Source organism: Strigops habroptila, chromosome 6 (assembly GCF_004027225.2).
Source record: "Strigops habroptila isolate Jane chromosome 6, bStrHab1.2.pri, whole genome shotgun sequence".
NCBI lineage: Eukaryota > Metazoa > Chordata > Aves > Psittaciformes > Psittacidae > Strigops > Strigops habroptila.
The window spans coordinates 2,121,136-2,143,160 of record NC_044282.2 but is presented as its reverse complement, the minus strand read 5'-3'; the positions used below and the strand labels follow the sequence as shown (position 1 = coordinate 2,143,160).

Here is a 22,025-nt window from a genome sequence, read left to right as displayed (position 1 = left end):
TTATGCTGGGGTTTTTTGAGGAAAAATTTTACTCCTTCACAAATACAACTGCAGTTCTTTCTTTCCGTACCTCAGTGTTGTTGATTTAAAGGGAGAATTTACACTATCACTCTTGAGTTACTTGACAGCTTCAAGTTTTGCCTGTGGGTGTTATATTGCTTTCAGGGACATCTTATATAATAATGCAGATGTCATTTTTCAGCTGGCACAACGTATCTATAAGCTTAAATTTTACTGAGATCCATGATAGTATGGAGTCGCCTTAAAGCTCTGAATATCACCAAGGAGCTTGCACCTTCAAGAGTAACACAGGCTCCTCCCTCTGTGAAACGGAAAGTACGTTTAAAATGCAAACCAAATACCTTTAGCAAGAGCTGAACTCTTTGTAAGACAACCTATGACAAATACATTAGAAAATAAACATACTTCAAAACCTCTCTGCAGAAAATAAAGTAAGGGGGATAGAAGTAAGGCACCATTATCAAAAGGTGAATCAGCCAACAAAAATCTCTTAGAAAGTTCACCTGATTGATCTGTCTGAGACCTGAGCTTTTACAGCTAATAAGCATTGATCGCCTAGGTATCAGAAGCCATAAGGGGTTTTTTGTTGGCTTTGCGTCACTCTGTTGTTGGTTCACTGTAGAACTAGCTTTGGGTTCTACTACAGAGAAGAAATGAAGAAGACTCACCACTTCCCACTGTGGATGTCATGCTCATTATTGAAATGCACTCTCATTTAAATTATTCTAGTTTTCACTTCCTGCTACTGGTTAGCATTATGTTTCTGTCAGAGAAAGAGGCTTTTAGTACCTTTTTTACCTTCACTTCATGCATTCACAGACAAATTGGGTCACTGCAAACAGATTTGCTGTTTCTGAAAGAATACAGAGGCCAAACCTATAAATTTGAAAAAGACTCCTTTATAGCTTTCCAACTGACTGTACTAGAATATACTCTCTTTCTGAAGACCTGAACTACTATGGAATTATCATTATGGCTTTGTGCCATCATTCCCATCTTCATGATTGATTTTTCTCTCAATGTAATTTCTGTTTTTAATTATCCACAAACTCTACCACTTACTTAATTACTAAAAACATGGAACTGCATTAACCTAGAAGCATTCTCTGTAACCCTAGTAGAAATACTTCCTTTCAGTGATTACTCTTATCTTCCAGTTTATCAGTTCTACATCCATTTAACGTCTACTTTGTGGATGATATGAATGTTATATTTTAATTTACGCTATTGCATTACAGCTGTACAAAGATTATTTAAAAGATCTATTTTCCAATAAAGTTACATGAGATGACTCCTGTTCTCTAAGTATTTTCAAATCTGCAATAGGATCCCATCATACAGATTTTTTTGCCTAAAATACATGCTAGTTGACCTGGTTTACCCCACTTTTCTTAAAAAGAGAACTTATATGGCGCGATGATTTTCTGAATTTGTCTATTATTCTGAGGTTTATTCAAAGTGAACATGAGAGACCAGTTATGTCCTTCAGCCAGATTCAAATTACTTAACCATCCACAGTTTAAAGATTTTTAAATTTTTTTTCTAGCAAGCAGAGTTTAACATATGCCTCCATTAGAAAATAATTTTAGTAGTAATTAGTGATTCTGCTTTTCTTAAAGTAAATACTTTTCACTTTTCCTGAAATCTATGCAATTCATGAGACTGATTCTTAAGTAACAGAATGGTAACAACTTCCAAATGAAAGTTGTTATGAAAGGTGTGATGTTCATGATCTGCAACTCATATCAGGTTAACTATTCACAATTATAGTGCTCAGTCAAGATCTGTCCACATATCTTTTTTTTTTTAAAGCTACTGGTTCTTTACTGTGAGACCAGTATGCTGGAGAATGAGAAAAAACTTGGTCCTATGCTCGAGATGCAGCAACCTTTCTTCATAGCTTTTATTACTTTACAAATGAGGAAAAGGGGAGTACAGGGAAGAAAAAGATCGTGAGTTTGTACAGATGTGTAGAAATAGCACAAGTTTCTGTGGGTTCCCCAGGCAACTACTAGCTTAGAGGACTGTTAACGTGCTCTTCTCCTAGCAACAGCACCAAGAGCTTACAAAGCATAAGCACGATCTCACAAATCCTATTTATTTTGCCAACATTATGTTAATATTTCTTTCTTTTATTTGTGACCTCAAAATTCTAACTCAACATCAAAAACCATGGTATAGTGTCAAAGTAGGTTATAGAGCAGATTATTTGGTAGAGATCAGTCTCACTAATACCCTCATTGTTCTAACTACAGAGCATACTCTTCAAATCTTAAAGCAAGGCTATGCCATTACTGAGAAAAAGATGCTGAAGATTTGCTAAAGTTGTTGGTTTTTTAAAAAAGACCTTGCAGAAACATAACAAGTAAAAGCTTAACATAATTCCTATACATGCAGATGGCATATTATGAGAGGAATAGAAGATATAAGAAGCAAACACAACCAGATAAAAAAAAACATTTGAGTGGTCAAATGAATAGATAAAGAACAGGCGTTGTTGATAAAGCCCACATTTCACCTGCGCCAAATCAAAGGACAATTTCAAACCAGCTATTTTTACTATCACAGAACACCAACTTTCAGATTACTTTCCCACTGTAGGTGCTGGTAAGGCAGCTCCTAACTTCACAAATTAAAAACAAGAACATTGAGCTTGACCTCTATTCAGAAACACTTCCTCACAAGCAAGGAAAGAGTATAACAAAAACAGCCTGGCTTACCAAGCCCAGCCCAGTAGATGACAGTCAAACATGGTATGCAAGTCAAGCAATACATCTACTAGAAAAAGCGTAATGGAAAAAGATGACTAAAATACCAGCCAGAGAAAATTTAAGTACAAAACAACAGAATTCATGTACAAAAAGAGCACTATTCTAAAGGATGAAAACCTCCTCGTTTCAGTAGTAGAACCCACAACCATACTGATTTTTGGATCCATAATGCTATTTTGGAGCTTTTACCACAGATTCCTACAGATCTTGCTATCAAAAAAAAATAAAAAATAAGACAAATACTCACAGCTGTAAGCCATAAGACAACAACAACATGTGAAGAAAATAAAACTAAGCTTACTTTGACTTTCTTCCTATTTTTCCTTTATATACTTTGAATTTCTTCCTATTTTTCCTTTATATACCAGCAGCTGTTGATCGGTGGCAACTGCCTCCCAGCAAATACAGCTGCTGTGTTATGGTATAAGAAAGAACTAAAAAGTAAAACAGAGAAGTGGGAACAATCAATCTAGTTCAGCTTTCTCCATTAAGTAAAATGCAGAGTACTAAAGAGAAAGCACAGATGGCAAGAATAGAGAACTTAAATATACAAGTTTTCCACTGTTCAATGCGATAGGATGGCTAAGATATTCCTTATTTAAAAATATGTAGCTAAATACTGCCTTTTGTCCCACACTAGCAACTCTAATGAAGTCAACAGCAACGCAGAAGCATTACTGAAGGATGAACTTTGCCCAACCCTGCAAACATACGCTTGCTCAGCTCTATGAAGGCACCTAAACTCGTTCAAATCATTGTTTACATGTGACGAGCAAAGAATGTCCATGCTTACAGGAGCAAAGTATAACCTTTCATCTGAAAGAAAAATGTGAAATTTTATGCCACATGGTCACCTTGACTGTTACTCAGTAAGTAACAGCGTATTTTCTCTTTTATAGCCTAAAAGTTATTTACACAAATCCCTGAAGTTCCATGGCAATGCTCATTACGTGTGTGCTACACCACAAACAGGAATTTTCTCCAAAGGCCATTTTATGTGGGATTTGAGAGGATATTTCTTCAGGAAAAGACTACTGCCAGAAGCAGCTCTTCTCTAACTCACCACAGAAAATCTCCTGTCTATTCTCCTAGAAAATGAAGTAGCAGGTTTATTTTGTGAATAATAGAATAAACTAGCCTGGTGTTGACTTTTTACTATCTAATATAGTTCACCATAACACTAATAAGTTAGAAGCATGTACCTCTGCAGTTTAGGGAATAACACTAAAAAGATAAAAGTGTAAAGGGATTAAAATTTTGCTGTTAGACCTAATGCTAACAAAGCAGAAAGACTTAAATTTCAGACTTGCAACTAGATCTGGTATAACACTGCTCTCTTGTGGTTAAATATATGCAGTTCATCTGCAGCATGTATCAACTATTTATGGTTGGGTTTTTTGGTTTTTGTTTTTTTTTTTTTTCCAAAATTTGCAAACATTTTATTCTAAGAAAGACATTTTTTGCTGATCAGGGGTTTACCTCAACCAGTGCCACCTCCACCCCTGCACACCCTACTACTATCTCTCTTTTAACCTAAGAGGGAATTAAGGCTTCTGCTTTTTCTCTGACCCATTGAAATTAAATGCCTACACTCGCCTAAAACAAAAGGTATAAATACTTCCATCCCAATGAGAACCAAAATGAGAGTCTGAACACCCTTGCTCGCACACATAAATAACCTGCTTTTAAAGCCTCTTCCAGCCTTCCGGGCAAATAGCCTGAAGGAAAGGGTAAGCAGAAATTAAAATGTAAAAATTACTAGAAACACAGCTGAACAAAACCATCACATTGGTTTTCTTTCAACATTAAAAAAAAGTCAAATTCGCATTGCAGAAGGAGATACCCTGCTGACAGGATGATTGGGGGAAATAATCAAAAGACGGGCCTTTTGGTTATTATAAGTAGTTATTAGAACTAATTCTCTAAATAAGTAATACAGTGGAAACTAATGTCTATCATAATCAAAAATCTCTCTCAACTAAATAGCTAAATTATAGCCAGAGAAAGTAGAGTTACTATATTGCAAATGAAACTACTATTTCAATTCTGCTAGTACAAAATATGACACCGAATTTAAAGAAAAAGATCCCTTTAGCAACAAGGAGGTTTTAGAATCTTCATATTTTGCTAGGATGGCAAGTTCAAATACCTATTGTAGGTGCTTCCATGTACATCAGAATGAATTGGGATTCATATCCACAATTAAGTGATTTTCAGTCATTTCTTTCTAGTTTTGTTAAACACAGGCCAAGATCATTTATTTGTAACTTAAATTTGATATGTCTTTATATAAATTAAATAAGACAGACATTTGGGTTAATAACAGTTTTCTTACACAAGATAGCTATTTTATTAACATATGCCCACAGGTGGACAGGCAAAACATTTCCTTGACAAATAATTGGAGATAAAATAAATAATTAATTGAAAACTGATAATACATAGAAATTATTTCTGTCAGTGACTGGTATTAAAAAGTGAGAACATATTTCTAAAGCACAATAATTTGTAAGTAGTCTGGGCCAGTAGTACTGAAATGCACAAAATATTGCCCAAGTTGAAGGACAGCTGTCTTCTTTAGCCTTTACCCACAACAAAAAATATACATCTCCACCACTGCCATCTCCACTTGCAAAGTGGGTACAGAAATAGTATTAATAACTCTGCTATACCTCAGGAAAATCAATCAGCTCCACTCAGATTTCTTCAAAAATCATAATATTCTCTTAAGTCGATACCTACAACTTTTCTGTTACTGATCCTCAGTTTCTTAAACCTTCTAGGGTAAAAAGAAATCTGTCTTTATAGAACCACTTCTGTCTAATTAGGTGAGAGGAAGTGTTTCCACCTGAAGCCATCTGTTTCTGTATATTGGGTAACTTATTCAAATTGTTATTTTAAAATAAGTTATTAATAAATGCATGGTTTTCTTCAATGTAATATATATTTATAAAAGAAATTGATTTAATATAATCTCAATGTCTAAACAAACAAATAAAAGAATTATCAAGTTATTCTTCACAAATGCCAGTGAAACTATATATAAGACTTATCTTTTACATATTACATTCTCAATGCCAAATTTGTTAAATATGATGAATGTGCATGCCTGAGGACAAAAAAATATCCATCCCAATATTGAGGACAATGCTGTTCAGAAGAAAAGCTGCATTTTCATACTTAGAATTATAAGTCTAAGAACTTGTATCTTTAAACAACTGAAAGTTATTAAATGAAATCATGCCATTAACTGAGGGCAACACGAATGTCAAATTTTCAGTCGTTTCTCTCATTACATTGGGCCGATTCCATTTTGACCACTGGAAAACTTCAGGAAGGCTTCATTTTTCCTGTGTCTTTCAGCCAAGATTTTTACCCAGTGAACAATACACCTGTCCAAGCCTTGCACAGCCAGTTTCTCCATGAGAATGCCGTGAGAAACTGTCTGAAGCTCTACTAAGTCCAGGTAGACAACATCCATAGCCTTTCGCTTGTCCATTAAGTGGGTCACCTTGTCATAGAAGGAGATCAGATTAGTCAAGCAGAACCTGCCTTTCATAAACCCATGCTGACCAGGCCTGATCACCTGGTTGTCCTGTACATGCACAGTAGATATTCTGCTCCATAGCCTTCCCCAGATCCTCCTTCCAGCCCTTCCTGGAGATGGGTGTCACATTTGCTAACTTCCACTCATTGGGACTTCCTGATTAGCCAGGACTGCAAGTAAATGATTGGAAGTGGCTCAGTGAGCACTTCCACCAGCTCCTTCAGTACTCTTGGGTGGATCCTATTCAGCCCCATAGATTTGGATGTGTCTAAGTGGTGTAACTGGTCTTGGACCATTTCCCCTTGGATTATGGGGGCTTCATTCTGCTCCCTGTCTTGCAGCTCAGGGCACTGTGTACCCTAATAACAACTGATCTTAGTAGGCAAAGAAGGTGTTAAGCACCTCAGCCTTGTCCTCATCCTTTGTCACTGTGTTTCTCCCCCACATCCAGTAAAGGATGGAGATTCTCCTTAGCCCTCCTTTTGTTCCTAATGGATTTATAGAAACATTTTTTATTGTCTTTTAGAGCAGTAGCCAAATTAAGTTCTAGCTGGGCTTTGGCCCTTCTAATTTTCTCCCTGCATAACCTCACAACATCCTTGTGCTCCTCCTGAGTGGCCTGCCCCTTCTTCCACAGGTCATAAACTCTCCCTTTTTTCCCCTGAGTTCCAGCCAAATCTTTCCGTTCATCCAGGCTGGTCTTCCCCACCAGCTCATCTTTCAGCATACGGGATGGCTTGCTCACTCCTGCACCTTTAACATTTACTTCTTGAAGAATGCCCAGTCTTCCTGGACTCCTTTGCCCTTCAGGGCTGCCTCCCAAGGGACTTGTCAATCAGGCCCATCTGTTTAACCTTTCCATTACTTAACATCACTAAGTTTCGCAACTTCTTAGTATTGAAAACTGTCAGATGTTACCAGACACCACCCACAGACTTCAAGGTATACAAGGGCTCAAAGCCTAACCTAACTTACATCTGGAACTACTTAAAACAAAGAATCTGTTCTCATACCATGTGTAGGTGGTACGTAGTTGAAAGAAAAAAAAATAATCACATGGCCCATGACTTACTCTTTTCCTTAAGGAAGTAGATCAGCTATATAAACATTACTGCACAATTCACGTCAGACTGACACCAAAATCAGAGGTATCACCCAACAACCTGAAGGGTCACACAGCTCACTGAAATTTACAGATACTTCTGAAGTCTGACACTAGACGCTTTGTTTAAGAGGTATTAAGAAATTTCTGAGAGAATTCCCTTTCAAAATGAAAAGACACTTTTCAAATTCAAAATTCCCACTGCAAAATGCTCCTATAAGCCAAACTTGCAGTTAAATGATGAACTCTGAAGAGGACAGAAAAAACATACAAAAGGAGTCCAAAACAATAGTTCTTCCCGAAGAGAAGAAACCACTGGTAACATAAAGCAATTGGAGAGAGAAGACTACTGTATTCAGGGCTTTGCAGAGTAATTCATTCTCTCACAGTAAGAATTCCCCCTTCACTTCTGTCATTCACAACGGAACAAGCACAAACCCCAAGATCCTCTGGATCTATGAATGCTGATACAACACAGGAGATAACTTGTGCCACCACTCACACTGCAGATACCGAGCAAAACGATGATTCGTAGGCTTTATGCTCACCAGGACTCAGTTGCCTTCATATCCTCTTCTGCAGGCACTGGACTCCCTTCATTGTTGCTCCCTGGTGCCCTTATCAGGGATAAGAGCAGCAGACAAAAGACAATGGGGAGCTCTGATAGAAGAGGGCAAGGTTGCCAAGTACAGGGTCAAGCTGACTATTCTTATGGATTTCATAGCAGATGTCAAGTTTAGGTAGAGAATGTGGTAAATGTGTATTTTGAATGTGGAAAGAAAAATGGCAAGACATTTCAGCTCCAGTTTTAGTCAAAAGATAATTTATTAAACAGAATTATGGGATTTGCACCATAATTTCTTACAACTGTGCAAATAAGACTCAGCAGTAAGAGGGAATCCAGCTGCCAGCCTACTCTGTGTAAGCAGGGAAACAGAAGCTACACAGGATATATAAGGATATAAAAGGTAGGATTTTGGTTTTATACATCAGGATCATTAGACAAAGGACTAAGTGAAGGCAGCTATTGTAAGCAGTGGATTGTAATAAATTTGTAAATAAAGGACTCCAAGTACTCTGACAGGAAAAATGTAAGCTCTATTTTAATTTTAGATAACATAACTTATTTAAGAAGTTTTCTAATATGGTCAGTGCTTAAGATACAAAGAAGCTAGTCTGCAACACATAATGCCATTACCAAACACACCTATGACATCAAGGAAGTTTTATTTCATAAACTCTTGTGAATAAAACAGACTAGATATGGAGAAGCCAAGGAGTGAGTTTATGTTTATTTACATATGGAATTTAGACTATGTGCTAGCAGATCTCTCCGCAAGTCTCTCTCTCAGAACACAACTCCCCCATATTATAGGCATTTGGCAGCCCGCAGTTTACTTACATCACAGTTTCACAATCACAGAAGTTCTGCTGACCCCAAATAAATTAGAATACAGTTTACACATCGAATACGGAGCCGCATCAGCAAACAGCTAAGAAAACTGAGGTAACTAATTCTAAAGAAACAGTATTAGTTACCATTATATACAGTCAGTTATACATAACACACCAACAAGAAGGTTACACTTTCTCATTATTTACATTGGGGTGTAAACAGAGCACACCTCAGCTGCCACACCAATAATTGCTTTTCTTTCACACACACTTCCTTCCTGCATTTCCCAGGTTTCAAACACACTGCTCCATAGCAATAAAAGCATTCTTTTGGTTCTGTGCTTCTCATAAAAGCATCACACTCACAAGTTCGGCTGCTCGTGAATGTGATGAAGGAAGAGAGAATTTAACAAACCCCACAACACCCGAACTTCAGTAGCATAGGAGAGACATGTTCTAGAACACATTACAGCACCTTACAGCAGTTTCAAAGTAGAACTGCCACTTATACACACTATGAAGTTTCCTCAGAAGTCTCCATCAATTAAATATGAGCTCCCACCTTCCACGTTGGTACCTGTTTAACTTCATCAGTTCTTACAAGGCTAGATTTTGCATTTGGCTTCAGACTGCAACGTCCAACCTGGGGAGCAGGGATGGAGTTAAACAAAATTATACCCAAGGCAACTGAAGGAGATGATGTTCACAACAAAGACATTTTGGAGGAGTAGTTGCACTTCTCTTGACATAGGAAAAATAAAATAGTAAGCCCATGCAATTGCTGTAAGTACTTTTATTCTTCAAAACACTCAAGCGTAAGTAATCAGAGGCTTGAATACAAACTCATGAGGTTATTCTGCTTGAACCAGAAAAAGCCCATCTTTCTGTATCTACTCCTGAATATGCTGGCCTTAAGCAGTCTCTCTTCCAGAACTTTGTAATTCAGCTCTGTTAGATCCTGGAATAAAAGCTATTCCATAAACAAACTGTTCCAGGATCGAACTTTGATCTTTGTATCTAGAATCAGGTATGTCAACTATGCAATGGTCTGCAGCATCCAAAATACAAGCTTTGCTATTTTTAAGAAGTTTCTAATTTTTCCCTATGGGGAGACAACAGGGATAATAAGACTATACCAGAGCTGTTCACTCGCTACAGCCTGTAAAATGAATGCTACATTTTGCTTGCGAAATCCTTGTGGCAGCTGAAATTTAAAATAAAATAAAGCCATTGTAGCTAGAAAGAGAAACACACACCTTAGTTTTCCTTTAAGTTTTCAAGCAAGCAGGTAGCCACGCATATAAGCAGCAGCCTTCAAAGAATGTCTGGATTTCCATTATACGTTTTGCATTATTATTTCCCTCCATTAGGCTTACAAATGACACAGCCCAAATCTTTACTTCACTTTTAAGATAAAAAGAATTGCTAAGCGGAGAGATACAGTTTAAATTACTGCCACATCTAAGCAGTTCTGAGGCTTGTGGACATCTCTAGCAAATAAGCAACAGTACTGGACTGTGTAAGTTGAAGTAGCTTGCATAGGCCGCTCTACAGAAACCAGCGCTCAGAATCACCTTCATGCAATGGCTCCATCTACCAGACTTTCCCTGTTCATAAGCAAAACCTGAATTTTGCATGGGCTTTGCAACAGCATTCAGAATCATGTCTCCTTCTGGATAAAGATGCAAACTGTGTGGAAATGATGCTACCTCAAAGAAAAATATTACAGCCAATGCTTTTATTTTCATTTTTGAACATAGCATGTGTTAGTCCTCTCTATCTTCCTAGCATCTTTATTTGTAAATTCAGTCAATAAGTAGTTAATGTTACTAACTAGACACACAGTTTCTATGCATGCGTCCCTGCCAGTTACCATCAAGCAAGTGTCCACAGTTCAATCAACATGAAGTCAGTCTTCTAAGTTTTTCCTCGTTGCACATCTAGAAGTATATTTACCAGTCTAAAGCCAGCCAAAATAATCAATCTTTGGGATTCTCTGCCTTGATTATATCTCAAAAAAAGCAACTACCTAGGCTGATGGCTTAAAAACATTGTAGTGAAGTTGTAGACTCATGAAAACCCTGCAACTATCCACAAAGCCAGCAGTCACTTCAAGAATATATAAAAACATTCTTATATAAAAACGTACCAGTGGGATCTCTGGACTAGAAAGTGGGGAGCTGTCAAAAGACCGATTTTCTTTGTCCAGGGAATCATCATCATCACCATCATCATCTTTATATGCAAATTTCTGCTTTAGTGCACGAGTTAGAAGGTCAACTGGATCCCAGTCTGAACTTCGTCTCCTTTTGGGTCTAGAAAGAGGAGTACCTCCAGGTGACCTAAAAAAAAAAAAAAAGAAAGAAAATTATTGTCTCCTGCCCCTAATCCTGCGCTGAGTGATTCAAAAAGTCTAGAGACACAACTTCTGTACACACCCTATCCTATAAACCCCTGATTACACAAAAAATGCTGCTAACGTTACTTTGCAGCAATTCACCAAACAGGACTAATAAAAGTACACCCAACAACTTGTCAGCCAGATTCTTAGCTTGAAAATACAACTTGATGCTGTTCCAAAAGGGAAAAATGGCAGTGAATCAAAACAAAATATTTAAGTATTGCAAATAAATAGTAAGTAAAAAAAAGCAAAATGTGCAGTTTCCACAGCAGGTCTCATTTGTAAGTTACATTACGGTATGTTAGTAGGAATATTACTCCCACTAACATATATCATAACCACTGTGAACACACTTTTGATTTAAACATCATTGAAGTTCAGAACAGTGCCTTTCCATGGTCTTACAAGAAAGAACAAACTTACAAAATTCCTCAGAGCAATTATATTTAAAGAAAACAAAATGCTTTGTTTAAGTCAAATATGTAGCCAGGTGACCACAAAGCCCACACTTAACTCAAGTTTCATTATAAAAGGAAAAAAAGTCATTGTTAGATTTGGCACAAAGGCTTCGAAGACAGTTTTTCCCTCCAAGTGAGCACCTGAACATCCAAATATTAAAATTGTATAGGCAAAAACTAAAAAGTAGAGTTTACACCTTAATTTAGAAACTGTTCATATGAAATTCAAAATCAAAACATAGCAAAGAGACGTAAGATCAAAACAGCGCCCCCCCCAAAACTTAACATAAACGTGGAAGTTAGTGATTAGGCCCAGAAAATAAATCATAGAAAAGCTTCCTAAACCATTGAGGTATCTGAAAAACAATTAGAGGTATTCAGACATCTGCTAGTAAAGTGCTATCTCCAGGCCAATGAATTGTACCTATCAATGCACACTGACAGCACTGAGTTTGAAGTCTGGCAGTTACAGTAGATGTCATTTAACACAAAACCTGAAAGGATTGAGTTTACCCTTGCTATAAAATCAAGCTGTTAGAGGACTTGCCCAACATGTGAGCTGGTACTTGGGTGGTAGAAACTGGGATCTTCAGGCTCTCAACTTCTGAGAACAGAGGTCTTCCCTCTGCAGTGCACACACTGAACTACTGTCTGGTTGCTGCCTGAAAGGTCGAGCAATTTTGATTATCATTACTCCCTTCAACAATATAAATACATCATATAGTTATGTTCTACCTTCAGAATACAGGTAGGTGCCTAAATCCAGAAAGCACTTTGGAGGTATACCTACCACTTCCAACTAATTATGCACCTGCTCAACATGGCAGTTGTTAAAACTGTCAACATTTCACTTTCTTCACTCACCATACATGGAATTATATGGAAGAAAACATATAAACAAACACACCGGTTTAGTGAAGCGCACTTTATATTTGCTTTATTTACTGTGAAAATATGATCAAAAGTGTAAAGATACGTTTTAAAGTGGCGTATAGATAATTTCCCCAAGACTTGTGCTAGTTATTTTCAGGGATAAAGCTCACAGTTAAGAAAATGTTGAAATAAGAATGCATTAAGCTTTGGTAAATTATGTTCTTCCCACATGAAGAGCTCCAAATGTTCGTTATAGACTCAGTTGTTCTTACATAATTTTTCAACTCGAGAAGTTCAGAAAAGACATTTCACAACTTCTATTACACCTAGCATACTGACCTGAAGAGGTATCGCAGTCTTTAGTAATGCATTTTTGCAAAATGTCAACTGTGCTTACAACCAAAACAGTAGACCATTGAAAATATTTATAATCCAACTGCACTACTGAAATACAAATTTACAAAACGTTTTCAATAAAAGATACAGCATGTATTTTCTGTAACACTTCAAAGCCAGGACCAGGATACTTTGGGTATGCTAACAGTAGTTTTCCAATGCTCCCTCAAGGATCTGTCCTTTCACAGGGAATCCAAAAAGTTTATTTGTTCAGATCAGTTTCTTGCAACTGTGTACATGACTTTGCAAGTGATCTCCAGATATAGCAAGACACCCACCTCCCCACACCAACCTGAGATTATACTAAAGTAGCAGACTAGTTCTAAATGCTGTGATAGTTTTAAAGGCATCTAAAAGCCGTGCCACAAGTATCTTACATCCCAAGCTGTGAACTTAGAAGTTGCCAACATAAGTTTGTCAGCAGTAGCTGCTCATTAAATGTTTCACACTGGTGTTCCCTGGTGCTATTTAAGCGCTGTGATGCTGACATAGTCTTGGCTTACTCAGATACACGTTCAATTCAACTTACCTCTCAGTCGCTCTCAGCTGAACTTTGTTTAGGTCTTTCAAAACATCCATCATACTAGGAACGTTCTTTGTCCTCTGGTGATCAGCACTCTCAGCTGCAGTTGAACCACGGTTTCTTGCAGCACGACGTTGTTTTATAAGTTCAACTGCCGAATTACTAGCATCAACACCAGATGGTACACCAGAAGGAAGCGGAGGAGGTGAGGGAATTATAAAGTGATTGTGAGAGACGGACAGTGGCGTAGAAGTCATGGCTGGCACTGGGTAAAATCCATCTGGAGTGCTGGATGCTTTAAAGGCTTCTGGATGCAGTTATAAGAGAAAAACAGGGATTTTATTTTTGTCAGTATACCCTCACAATTGACAAAATTAAGCAACACCTGGGATGACTCAGTTTTAAGTCAAGACAAGACAGCCCTCTTACAGCACTTCCTTACACACCTCACACATGGTATCACAGAAGAATTATATTTAAGACAAAGAACATTTTTTATTTCAAAGCCAAAGATTCAGAATGCATGTAATAATGAATCTGAGGTGTCTTGTGCTGCTCTGATTTTCTCCATTTGTGTTTTCAATCTAAGCACCAGATAAATCAGCAAAGCAGCCTGCTACTACATGCAGTTCATTCTCAACAGTCCAAAGGCTACAATAACCACATAAAGCAACAGCAAAGAGAACCTCAAGACATGTAAAACAGACTACAATACTGAGTGCAGTGGAGAAGAGACAAAAGCATTGCAAACAGAACAGCTAACTGAATCACAGAGGTGATCAATCAAAACTACCTACCTCACACCAGCCCAAGTATTTCAACAACCACAGTGGGGTTAGTGTGCAAGTAAGACAATCAAGACCTCAAAACTTTTAAGGGAAAAAAAAAAGGGTCACAGAATAGATAGTTCATATTGGAGACCAACTTTGATACTCTACTGACAAATCTATTTGCAGCATTTGTTTTTAAGTCTGAACCTGACTGACTTAGAATACTTTTTCTATCCATTATTCTAAGAACTTGTCAGAAACAGTACAAAACCCAAAAGGGATAATTAACAGTCTGTAACCTGTTTAAACAGTAATTGGTAGCCTATGCATAGTGTTGTTACTAACCTCCTTCACAAACATGGAAGTGAGTATAAGGTAACTTAAAATCAACTGCATTGAAAACTGGCAAAGATGCTGCAAAATACAAGGGGGTAGGGGCAGCACCAAATACTAAAAAGAAAAGCAAAATACAGTATTCCGTAAATTTAGTTGGTGTAACTATTAGTTAGAAGTTAGGAATTGGAATTGAGTTCTTCGGTTAGAATTAGAAATGTTCTTCAGTAATACCAAGACACGACAAGCTGTGAACAGGCTCTCTTAGGCAATAAAAGTTTGCTTCAAACCAGAAGGGCTTACGTGACGGGATACTTCCCAACGTCTGTGCGGAAACAATCGCAGCAATCTGAGCACGAAGAAAGGTCAGCTCATTTTCAAGCGCAGAAATTTTCTGGAGTGCTGCTCGATCAACAAGATCACGTTTTTGTGTACTGTTTTTTGGACCATTTTGTATTGAATATACTGGTGGACATTGGTCATCATGAACTGTACTGCCTTTTTTTTCCCTCCACAACTCAGTCCTAGAAAGCAACAAAAGAGACAGTTTCAAAAGGCTCAGCCAACACTGGGAATCTCAAAACTTACTCACTGTCTGTTCAAGCAAGTTATCATCATTCAGCAAGCTGTAAGTTCGCAAACCATCTAAGAAAACTTTACACTTTTAACTACTCATAACCTTAAAAATATTTTAAAATCTCTCTTTGCTCAAGCATGAAGCAGATCCTTGGGAAGTCATCATAAAAAAAGTCAGATATCAGCAACAGATTATACATCATAAAGACATATTGTAGGACTGAGCTGCTATTATTAAATAACTATTTGTCACCATAAATGTGTCTCTCTCTCATCCCTACCTGAAACAGTAGGTATGAGAGGCAGAAAAGTCAAATAATAATGATCTTTTAATTAGGCTTCACAAATTTTAGTCATTTATCAAACTGTGCAAGATGAACACTGCAAGCAGCGAAGAAGTTGCAATCTTTCAGAAAGATATTGGAGAAGAACGTATTTTAATACACACAGAATAAGAATGTCATCTTCTGTAAGCTACATATGAACACAGACTGCATTAGAAAATGGTGCTACAAGTCTCAGGTTTTCATTTTAAAAACTGTTTCGAGTCTGTGCCTGCAGAAATAACTTCAAAAATAACTGTAAAATATAGAATGAGTGTAAACAAAAACTGCCAGAATTTCATTATGAAACAAAGAAATTAAATTTATTTATTCAAGATGCATTAAGTTCTAATCGAAACCAAACTAGACCTTTTCCCTTATATGTCATTCTTTTAGTTTAAATCAGACCTGTACCATTGCTTTCTGATTTGCCCAAACCCCTTGCTGTTCACAGTGACTCAGAAAGGTAAGGTATCAATTGGAGTACTTGCTCTCAAAAAACATCCCACAGAGCTAGGAGAGTAGGAGGAAGGAGGAATGGAAACAACCAAAGAATGAACTTCCATGGATCTGTGAATCAGACCAGCTAAAAATCATCACAAGCAAGACATAACAGGCCACAGTTCCTTTTAACAATATTCCTACTCTTCCATTATTCTACAGCTGTTACAAAAAAACTTCTATTAATTCAACAGTAACATCTCAGGATCACAAGATGAAACGTAACTTTATCAATACTTCTCTAATAAAAAGGGTGTCATTTAAATTAATCAGTTTCTTGTAGTTTCATTACCTGCAAGCAGCACAAAGATCAAACACATGCCAATATGAAGTCGAATTGCATTGTCCAATGCAAATGTAGCACAAGACAATACAAGAGTCCAAAGTTTAATCTTATTTTTGGCTCTATGCCTCATCCTCTGATTTTGAATAGATCCTTTAGAGAAACACTAAGACAACTTTCTATTTCTTCTCTAGTGGAGAGTGAAGGCAAGACTTGTATACTATTTTTGTCTGCAAATTCCTGGATAATTTGTCATTTCACGGTACTAGTAACATTTTATAATTGTAAAACTATTCTCCTTTAGCACTCTGTAAAATCTAGAAAGGATTATATAAGCTATATGCAAGGTAAATTTTTTAAATCAAGAAATTATGTTTTTCTTTCCAGCAAAGCAACCATCATACATAGCACTGGAGCAATTGAAGTCAAAAGGAGACATGTATTTTTTTCTTCTTTCTTTTCCCCTTTATAAAGTTTATCAAGATGATTGTAAACTAAAAGGATAAAAATAGGAATAATCTTATGGTATGTTGCAATACCCAAATTTCCCTTAAACTCCCTCTCTCACTCTCAAAATACTTTGTGAGTATATAAATACTCACAGTGAGTATACATAAAATACCAGTAATGCCTTAGACATGCTATTAGGAAGAGACAAGAGAGGACTCAATTGAAGAAATCTTTCAGATAAGAATACTCTACATGGTAAGAATTTCCAGGTAAGCAGGAAGTGCCCCCAGAAAAAACTAAAATTCCAGGGTTTTAGCTGGAACCCTGGAAGGGCTAGGAAAAAACAGCCAACCAAAACACCAACACAAACCCCAAAGAAGAGGAGATGTAAGTTACTCCTATCACTCCTTTTTAGACTTTTACTTACCTAAGTCTAGTAAATGCCTGTCCCTCATCATTTGCCACCCACAGGACGTCAGCAAGTGATGGAGCTACAGGAGGTGGAGCTGTGCTTTGTTCATCATAACCCAACGGACCTGCGTCTTGAACAAGCTAAAAACAAACAAACAATGTATGAAGAGAAACTGGACCCAGCACATACTGAAAATTCTGCCTCAGCAAAAGGAATTGTTAAACAGTGATGTAAGCAAAGTGCAAATAGTGAGCATAAGGAATGCAACACAGTTACGCAAGCTAAAAAGAACAGGAAAGCTATCACTTAATTAAGAAACTAGAAAATTTAAAGAGTTGAAGCATATGTATGAAATAAATTACTTACTCGAAAATAAGGTCTTGGGTAGGGCTCTATGGAAAGAATTGTCCCAAGTCTACGGACAACACTTCGAGTAGATCCATATTCCTTTTTTTGGCAAACAGATATGACCTAAAAATCAGAATACCTTTTAATGTGAGAAGCAAAATCAAAGCCCCCAGTTCTTACAAAGTTATTAATTTAATGTTATATGCAGTTAAAGATTATGCAGTTAAGTTCACCTAACTTTTCAATGCTTCTCTCAAGCCAAAAGTCCAAAGAGGCCTATGCTGGTTTTAACAAACTGCTTCCAAAATATTGCCAAGATACAGCCTATACCCAGAATATTTTACAGTGGCACAAAGGCCGCCAAAGAACGTAGCAGCTACATCACGTAGCTAGTAATATCCTGAGATACTGACAAAAGAAAAAGTGCGCAATTAAGTACCCATATTCATCCACGTAAGTCTTGGGGAAAAAAATTAGTAAGGAAATGAAATAAATTGAATGTACCTTGACTTGATACCTCCTCATGACTGCATATAACTGCTGGAAATGCCTTCTTGATGAGTCTGCTGAAGGCAGGCATGTTCTGATTGTACGACTGATGCTGCTGCCGAATATGCGCATTTCCAAAAATATGGCCTGTCAAAAGAAACAACAACTCCCGACAACGAAATCAGAAGATAACGGGGATAGCTCAAACTAGTGTCCCTAGAAACACTTCAGTAGTTTCACATAAATAAGAGCAAGCACTCCATCAGAACTACGATTGCAGCAGTGCCTTACTAGTGACACCCATCGGGAAAGAGCTGCACATAAACTCACATCTGCGCCTGACACCGCACCGACCTTTTCCCGTGCAATACCTGCCCCAGGTCTCTGACACCACAGGATCAACCACTATTCAGGAATCGCTGTGTAGCCTTTCATTTAAAACAGCTAAACCTGAACAGCTGATGTTATTGATTTCCCGCCCCCCCCTCCCCGTTCAGGGAGAAAAAGCACTACTTGAACGGCTGTATCAGGGCAGTGGCCGCACACAACGCGGGCAGCCTGTCTAACCACACCGACCGAGCTCTCCCATGCCAACGGAGCCAGCCGCAAGCCAGAGCCGAGCCCGCCCTGCCGCCACGGCCCGAGGTGACAGCCCTTCCTCCCCCTGGCCACAGCGGCTGCAGGGAGGAAAGCCCCGCGGTAGCGGGCTCCAGCCGTGGCGCGGCAGGAGGCAGCCCCCCTTCCTCTCCCAGCCCCGCTCGGGGTCTCACCTGGTCGGGCGGCCAGCCGAAGTACTCCAGCACCTGCCTGAGGAGACCCAGCACCAGCGCCATGGCCGCCGCGCCCGCTGCAGGGCCGGAGGGAGAGGTCGCTGCTCCGCACAGGAAGGGACACCGCGCCGGGCGGCGGCCCGTCCCGCCGCACCCCCGCCTCACCGCGGCAGCCGGTACCGCTGAGCCGGCAGCGGGCACACCGCAACGCGCCGGGCTGGCAGCACCAATGGGGAGCAGGGGGCGGGGCGAAAAGGAAATCACGCCAATAGGAGGTAGGCAGTGCTCAGCGCAGAGCCAATAAGGGGCGAGAGCGGCCGCGTTCGCGGGGGGTGTCGGGAGCGGAGCAGGTTTGAAGGCCGCGGGGAGGGCTCCCGCCGGCAGCGCGCCCGTGTCCGCGGCCGCCCGCTCGGTGCGCGCAGCCCGCGCTGTTGCACCGAGGCGCCTCCGTGTGCCCGGCTGGTGCGGAGCATCCTGCTCGAGAGAGAACGCAACTCAGCATGCGCAGCACAGCAACAGAAGGAACGCTGTGTCAACGTGATGTAATTGAGTGCATCTTCAGGAGCTAAGCTGAAGTGTGGTGGTTTAGGTCCTCTATCTCAGACTAAATTTAACAAGGCGGCAGCAGAGTTTCAGTCAACAAAGTATCCTCAAAACACCTACTATATGACAACATCTGACCAAACTGAGCTTGTGTCAAAGTAAGAAATCCAGCTTTGGATACTGTACTTGCTCTTTTGCCTCATCGAGACTTCTGTTCTGCTTAAGAAGCTTTGAAAACCTCAAGAAAGTGAACAGTGTAACACAGTAACGCTTCTACTCACAGAAGAAACGTAGGGATCTTTCTGCTCCAACTATGCAGTTAGTGTTACCTGCTCATAACTACAAAATCTTTCAAAGACCTAATCGTACTGTTCCTAGCAGCACTAATTTGATCAAAGCTTTCAAGAAATAAACTGATGAGACATTTTCTTTATTCACATTTACAGGTGTGTCTTAGCAAGAGTTCCCAAACACAACCCTGGAAATGCAACACTTGGTTGCAATGCAACTGCCTGTGGTTGTAGTTGCTATTATCACAGCTTGTCATGTGGATTGATTTTCAAAGACCAAACAAAAAAGAACAGTACTGGTAACACAAGCAGCATTAACAGTATAAAGCTATTCTAGGGGACCAGGAAGGTTTAAGCTTGAAGAGAGAAAAGGCAGGACTTTTTTAATGGGTATTTTGAAAAATTATACTACAGTACTTGCCACCTTGATCAGTAACAAGCTGCTTTGAAACTGGGGGAGCCAGCTGGGAACTCATACAGAAGCACTTCAAGTCAGCGAATAGGGCTCCTGAGCAGCACAGATGGGTTGTGCACGATCTCCTTAACAAAAAGGGTTTACTGTTAAAGGCAAGCTTTAAGAAAGGAGGAGAATCGACAAGGGACTTGGGACTTAACTCTGCAGCCTTTACCTCTGGAGGCAAATCAAAGCTTGGTAACTGCTCTGCTTTGAAGCACCAGCACAGCAAAACTAATGCAGGAAAGCTTTAATCATACGTAGCTGCCCACTGTCACAGTAACGCTACTGATAGTTCCTGGGAAGTAAAAGGATGTGAGATTTAATTCCAGACCGAGAAACTGAGCGCACGGTCTAGACTAACAGCGTAGCTATTGTATTCTGGGGAGGTTGTCCTTCTTTTTTGTGTTCAGGGTTGCGGGGTAGTTTTTTTGCCTAGTGAAATGAATGTCTGATTTTCTCTGAACCGCAGGGACGGCTTCAAACTTCTTAAGCATACCATGCAGAGATGAAGCAGATTCAGAAGCTGCTTCACTGCTGGAGAACAATGAGTCAGAAGGAATTACTGAACTCAAAATGTAGCCGAACATTTTATACCAGTAGAATGCTTGGATTATTTTTTTTCCTGCAGCTCCATCAGTGAGGGCCTTTACCATCTTACAAGAGAAATGCAAAATGCACTGAACTTCCATTCACGACAGTCACACTACTTCAGGAGCACCAAACCATGTTTTTTCTTATCACAACAGTGAAAATTCATTATTCATGTGTAAGTAGTAAGTGCTGAAGCATTAGTTTTGGATTGTAAAAAATAATCTCTCTTTGTTTTTTTGTAGATCTCTGACAGACTGCAACTTGCACCTTTGCTTAGATTATCTTACCTCAAGCAGTTTTTAAACGTATTTATGGCTGTCACCATGTGTTCTGTAATCAACAAATGACACTTTTAATGAACTGCACTGAAATTAGGGGTAGCAAAAAAAGGATTTTTATGATGTAAGCTATAGACTGGTCTGTACGATTAAATGCCATTATCAAAGCAATCTCTGCTGGATTTCCTTGGACATTCAACTGAAGCAGAAAACTTGAATCTGTCTCATCGTGCTGGAACTGTCTTGCACACAGATCACAGCAATCCACTTTCAATTTGACCTAGATGATACAGATTATCTGTCCTAAGGTGATGACACTTCACGTGCATCTTGGTCCTCTTAGTTTCAGACTGATGTTAAATTTCACTTCATTAGGACAGACTTTGACACTGCTGCCCAGTTTGTTTTGCTCCTTTTCTTGCTTATTCTGATTTAACATACACGAAGTCTGTGTGAGCTTTGCTAAGAAGTCCAAGGAATAATCAGTTTTACTCTTCAAACAGCTATTAAAAGATGCACTGTATATGTAAAAGCAAGTTCTGCAACATCAGTACAATTTGCCTAAACCTCCCAAAACATGAGGCAGGAATGACCTTTAGTAACTACTACTGGAGGTCAAGTCTTACTCCTATTTCCCTTTCTACACAGATGCTGGCAAACTAGTATGATCTGAAATAGCTTCCTCAGCTACAGTTAGGATAAGTGATAGTACTACATTTTTCTGCCTTCTACTATTTAATTTGGATAGGGCAGCTGGTTAACTACTCCCTAACAGTAAAGCCAGGCATATATATATAAATGTATTTAACACAAACACCTCTACCAAAGGTTTTCCTCCCCCACTCCGCTTTCCCCCCCCCCCCTCCCCCCCGCCAAGGGCAGTATGCCATTCCAAGGGGCAAACTAAGAACAACTACACTTTAAACTCCATATAATAGTAAGATTTACTGTATCTATAGCACTCTGAGGAAGAAAAACTTAAGTAGTCTTGTATCAGAATGTCCTTGTTGTGGTAATTCAAGTGTGTTACTGTCATACTTAACATTCTGTAGGTTAAAAGTGTACCTACCACCAAAACAAGCTTGTGGGCCTGTTGCTTTTGTTTAAAAAGCCAACCAACCAAA

At 39.0% G+C, this 22,025-nt stretch overlaps 1 protein-coding gene across 2 annotated transcripts; it reads right to left on the bottom strand.

The window, feature by feature from the left end:
- Window positions 1-7,386: 7,386 nt before the first annotated feature.
- Window positions 7,387-18,938, bottom strand: MTFR2 (mitochondrial fission regulator 2). 2 transcript variants are annotated; one of them, XM_030490637.1, is made up of 9 exons: window positions 18,743-18,922; window positions 17,988-18,119; window positions 17,502-17,606; window positions 17,151-17,275; window positions 14,894-15,114; window positions 13,494-13,794; window positions 10,986-11,178; window positions 9,350-9,479; window positions 7,387-8,101 (listed from the first exon to the last, which is right to left on the bottom strand). In XM_030490637.1, the coding sequence occupies exons 1-8, from the start codon at window positions 18,803-18,805 to the stop codon at window positions 9,381-9,383; spliced, it is 1,239 nt and encodes a 412-aa protein (XP_030346497.1). In that variant the 5' UTR covers window positions 18,806-18,922; the 3' UTR covers window positions 7,387-8,101; window positions 9,350-9,380. The 2 variants fall into 2 exon arrangements, with proteins under 2 accessions (XP_030346497.1, XP_030346496.1); XM_030490636.1 differs by lacking the exon at window positions 7,387-8,101 and having other exon boundaries at window positions 8,243-9,479; window positions 18,743-18,938.
- Between the last annotated feature and the right edge of the window lie 3,087 nt (window positions 18,939-22,025).

Coding starts and splice junctions, on each gene's coding strand:
- MTFR2 (XM_030490636.1), bottom strand. CDS start 18,805: ATGGCGCTGGTGCTGGGTCTCCTCAGGCAGGTGCTGGAGTACTTCGGC. Junction 17,607..17,987: donor TGAGGAGGTATCAAGTCAAG/GTACATTCAATT, acceptor TCTGATTTTTAG/GTCATATCTGTTTGCCAAAA. Junction 17,276..17,501: donor ACCCAAGACCTTATTTTCGA/GTAAGTAATTTA, acceptor GTTTGTTTTTAG/CTTGTTCAAGACGCAGGTCC.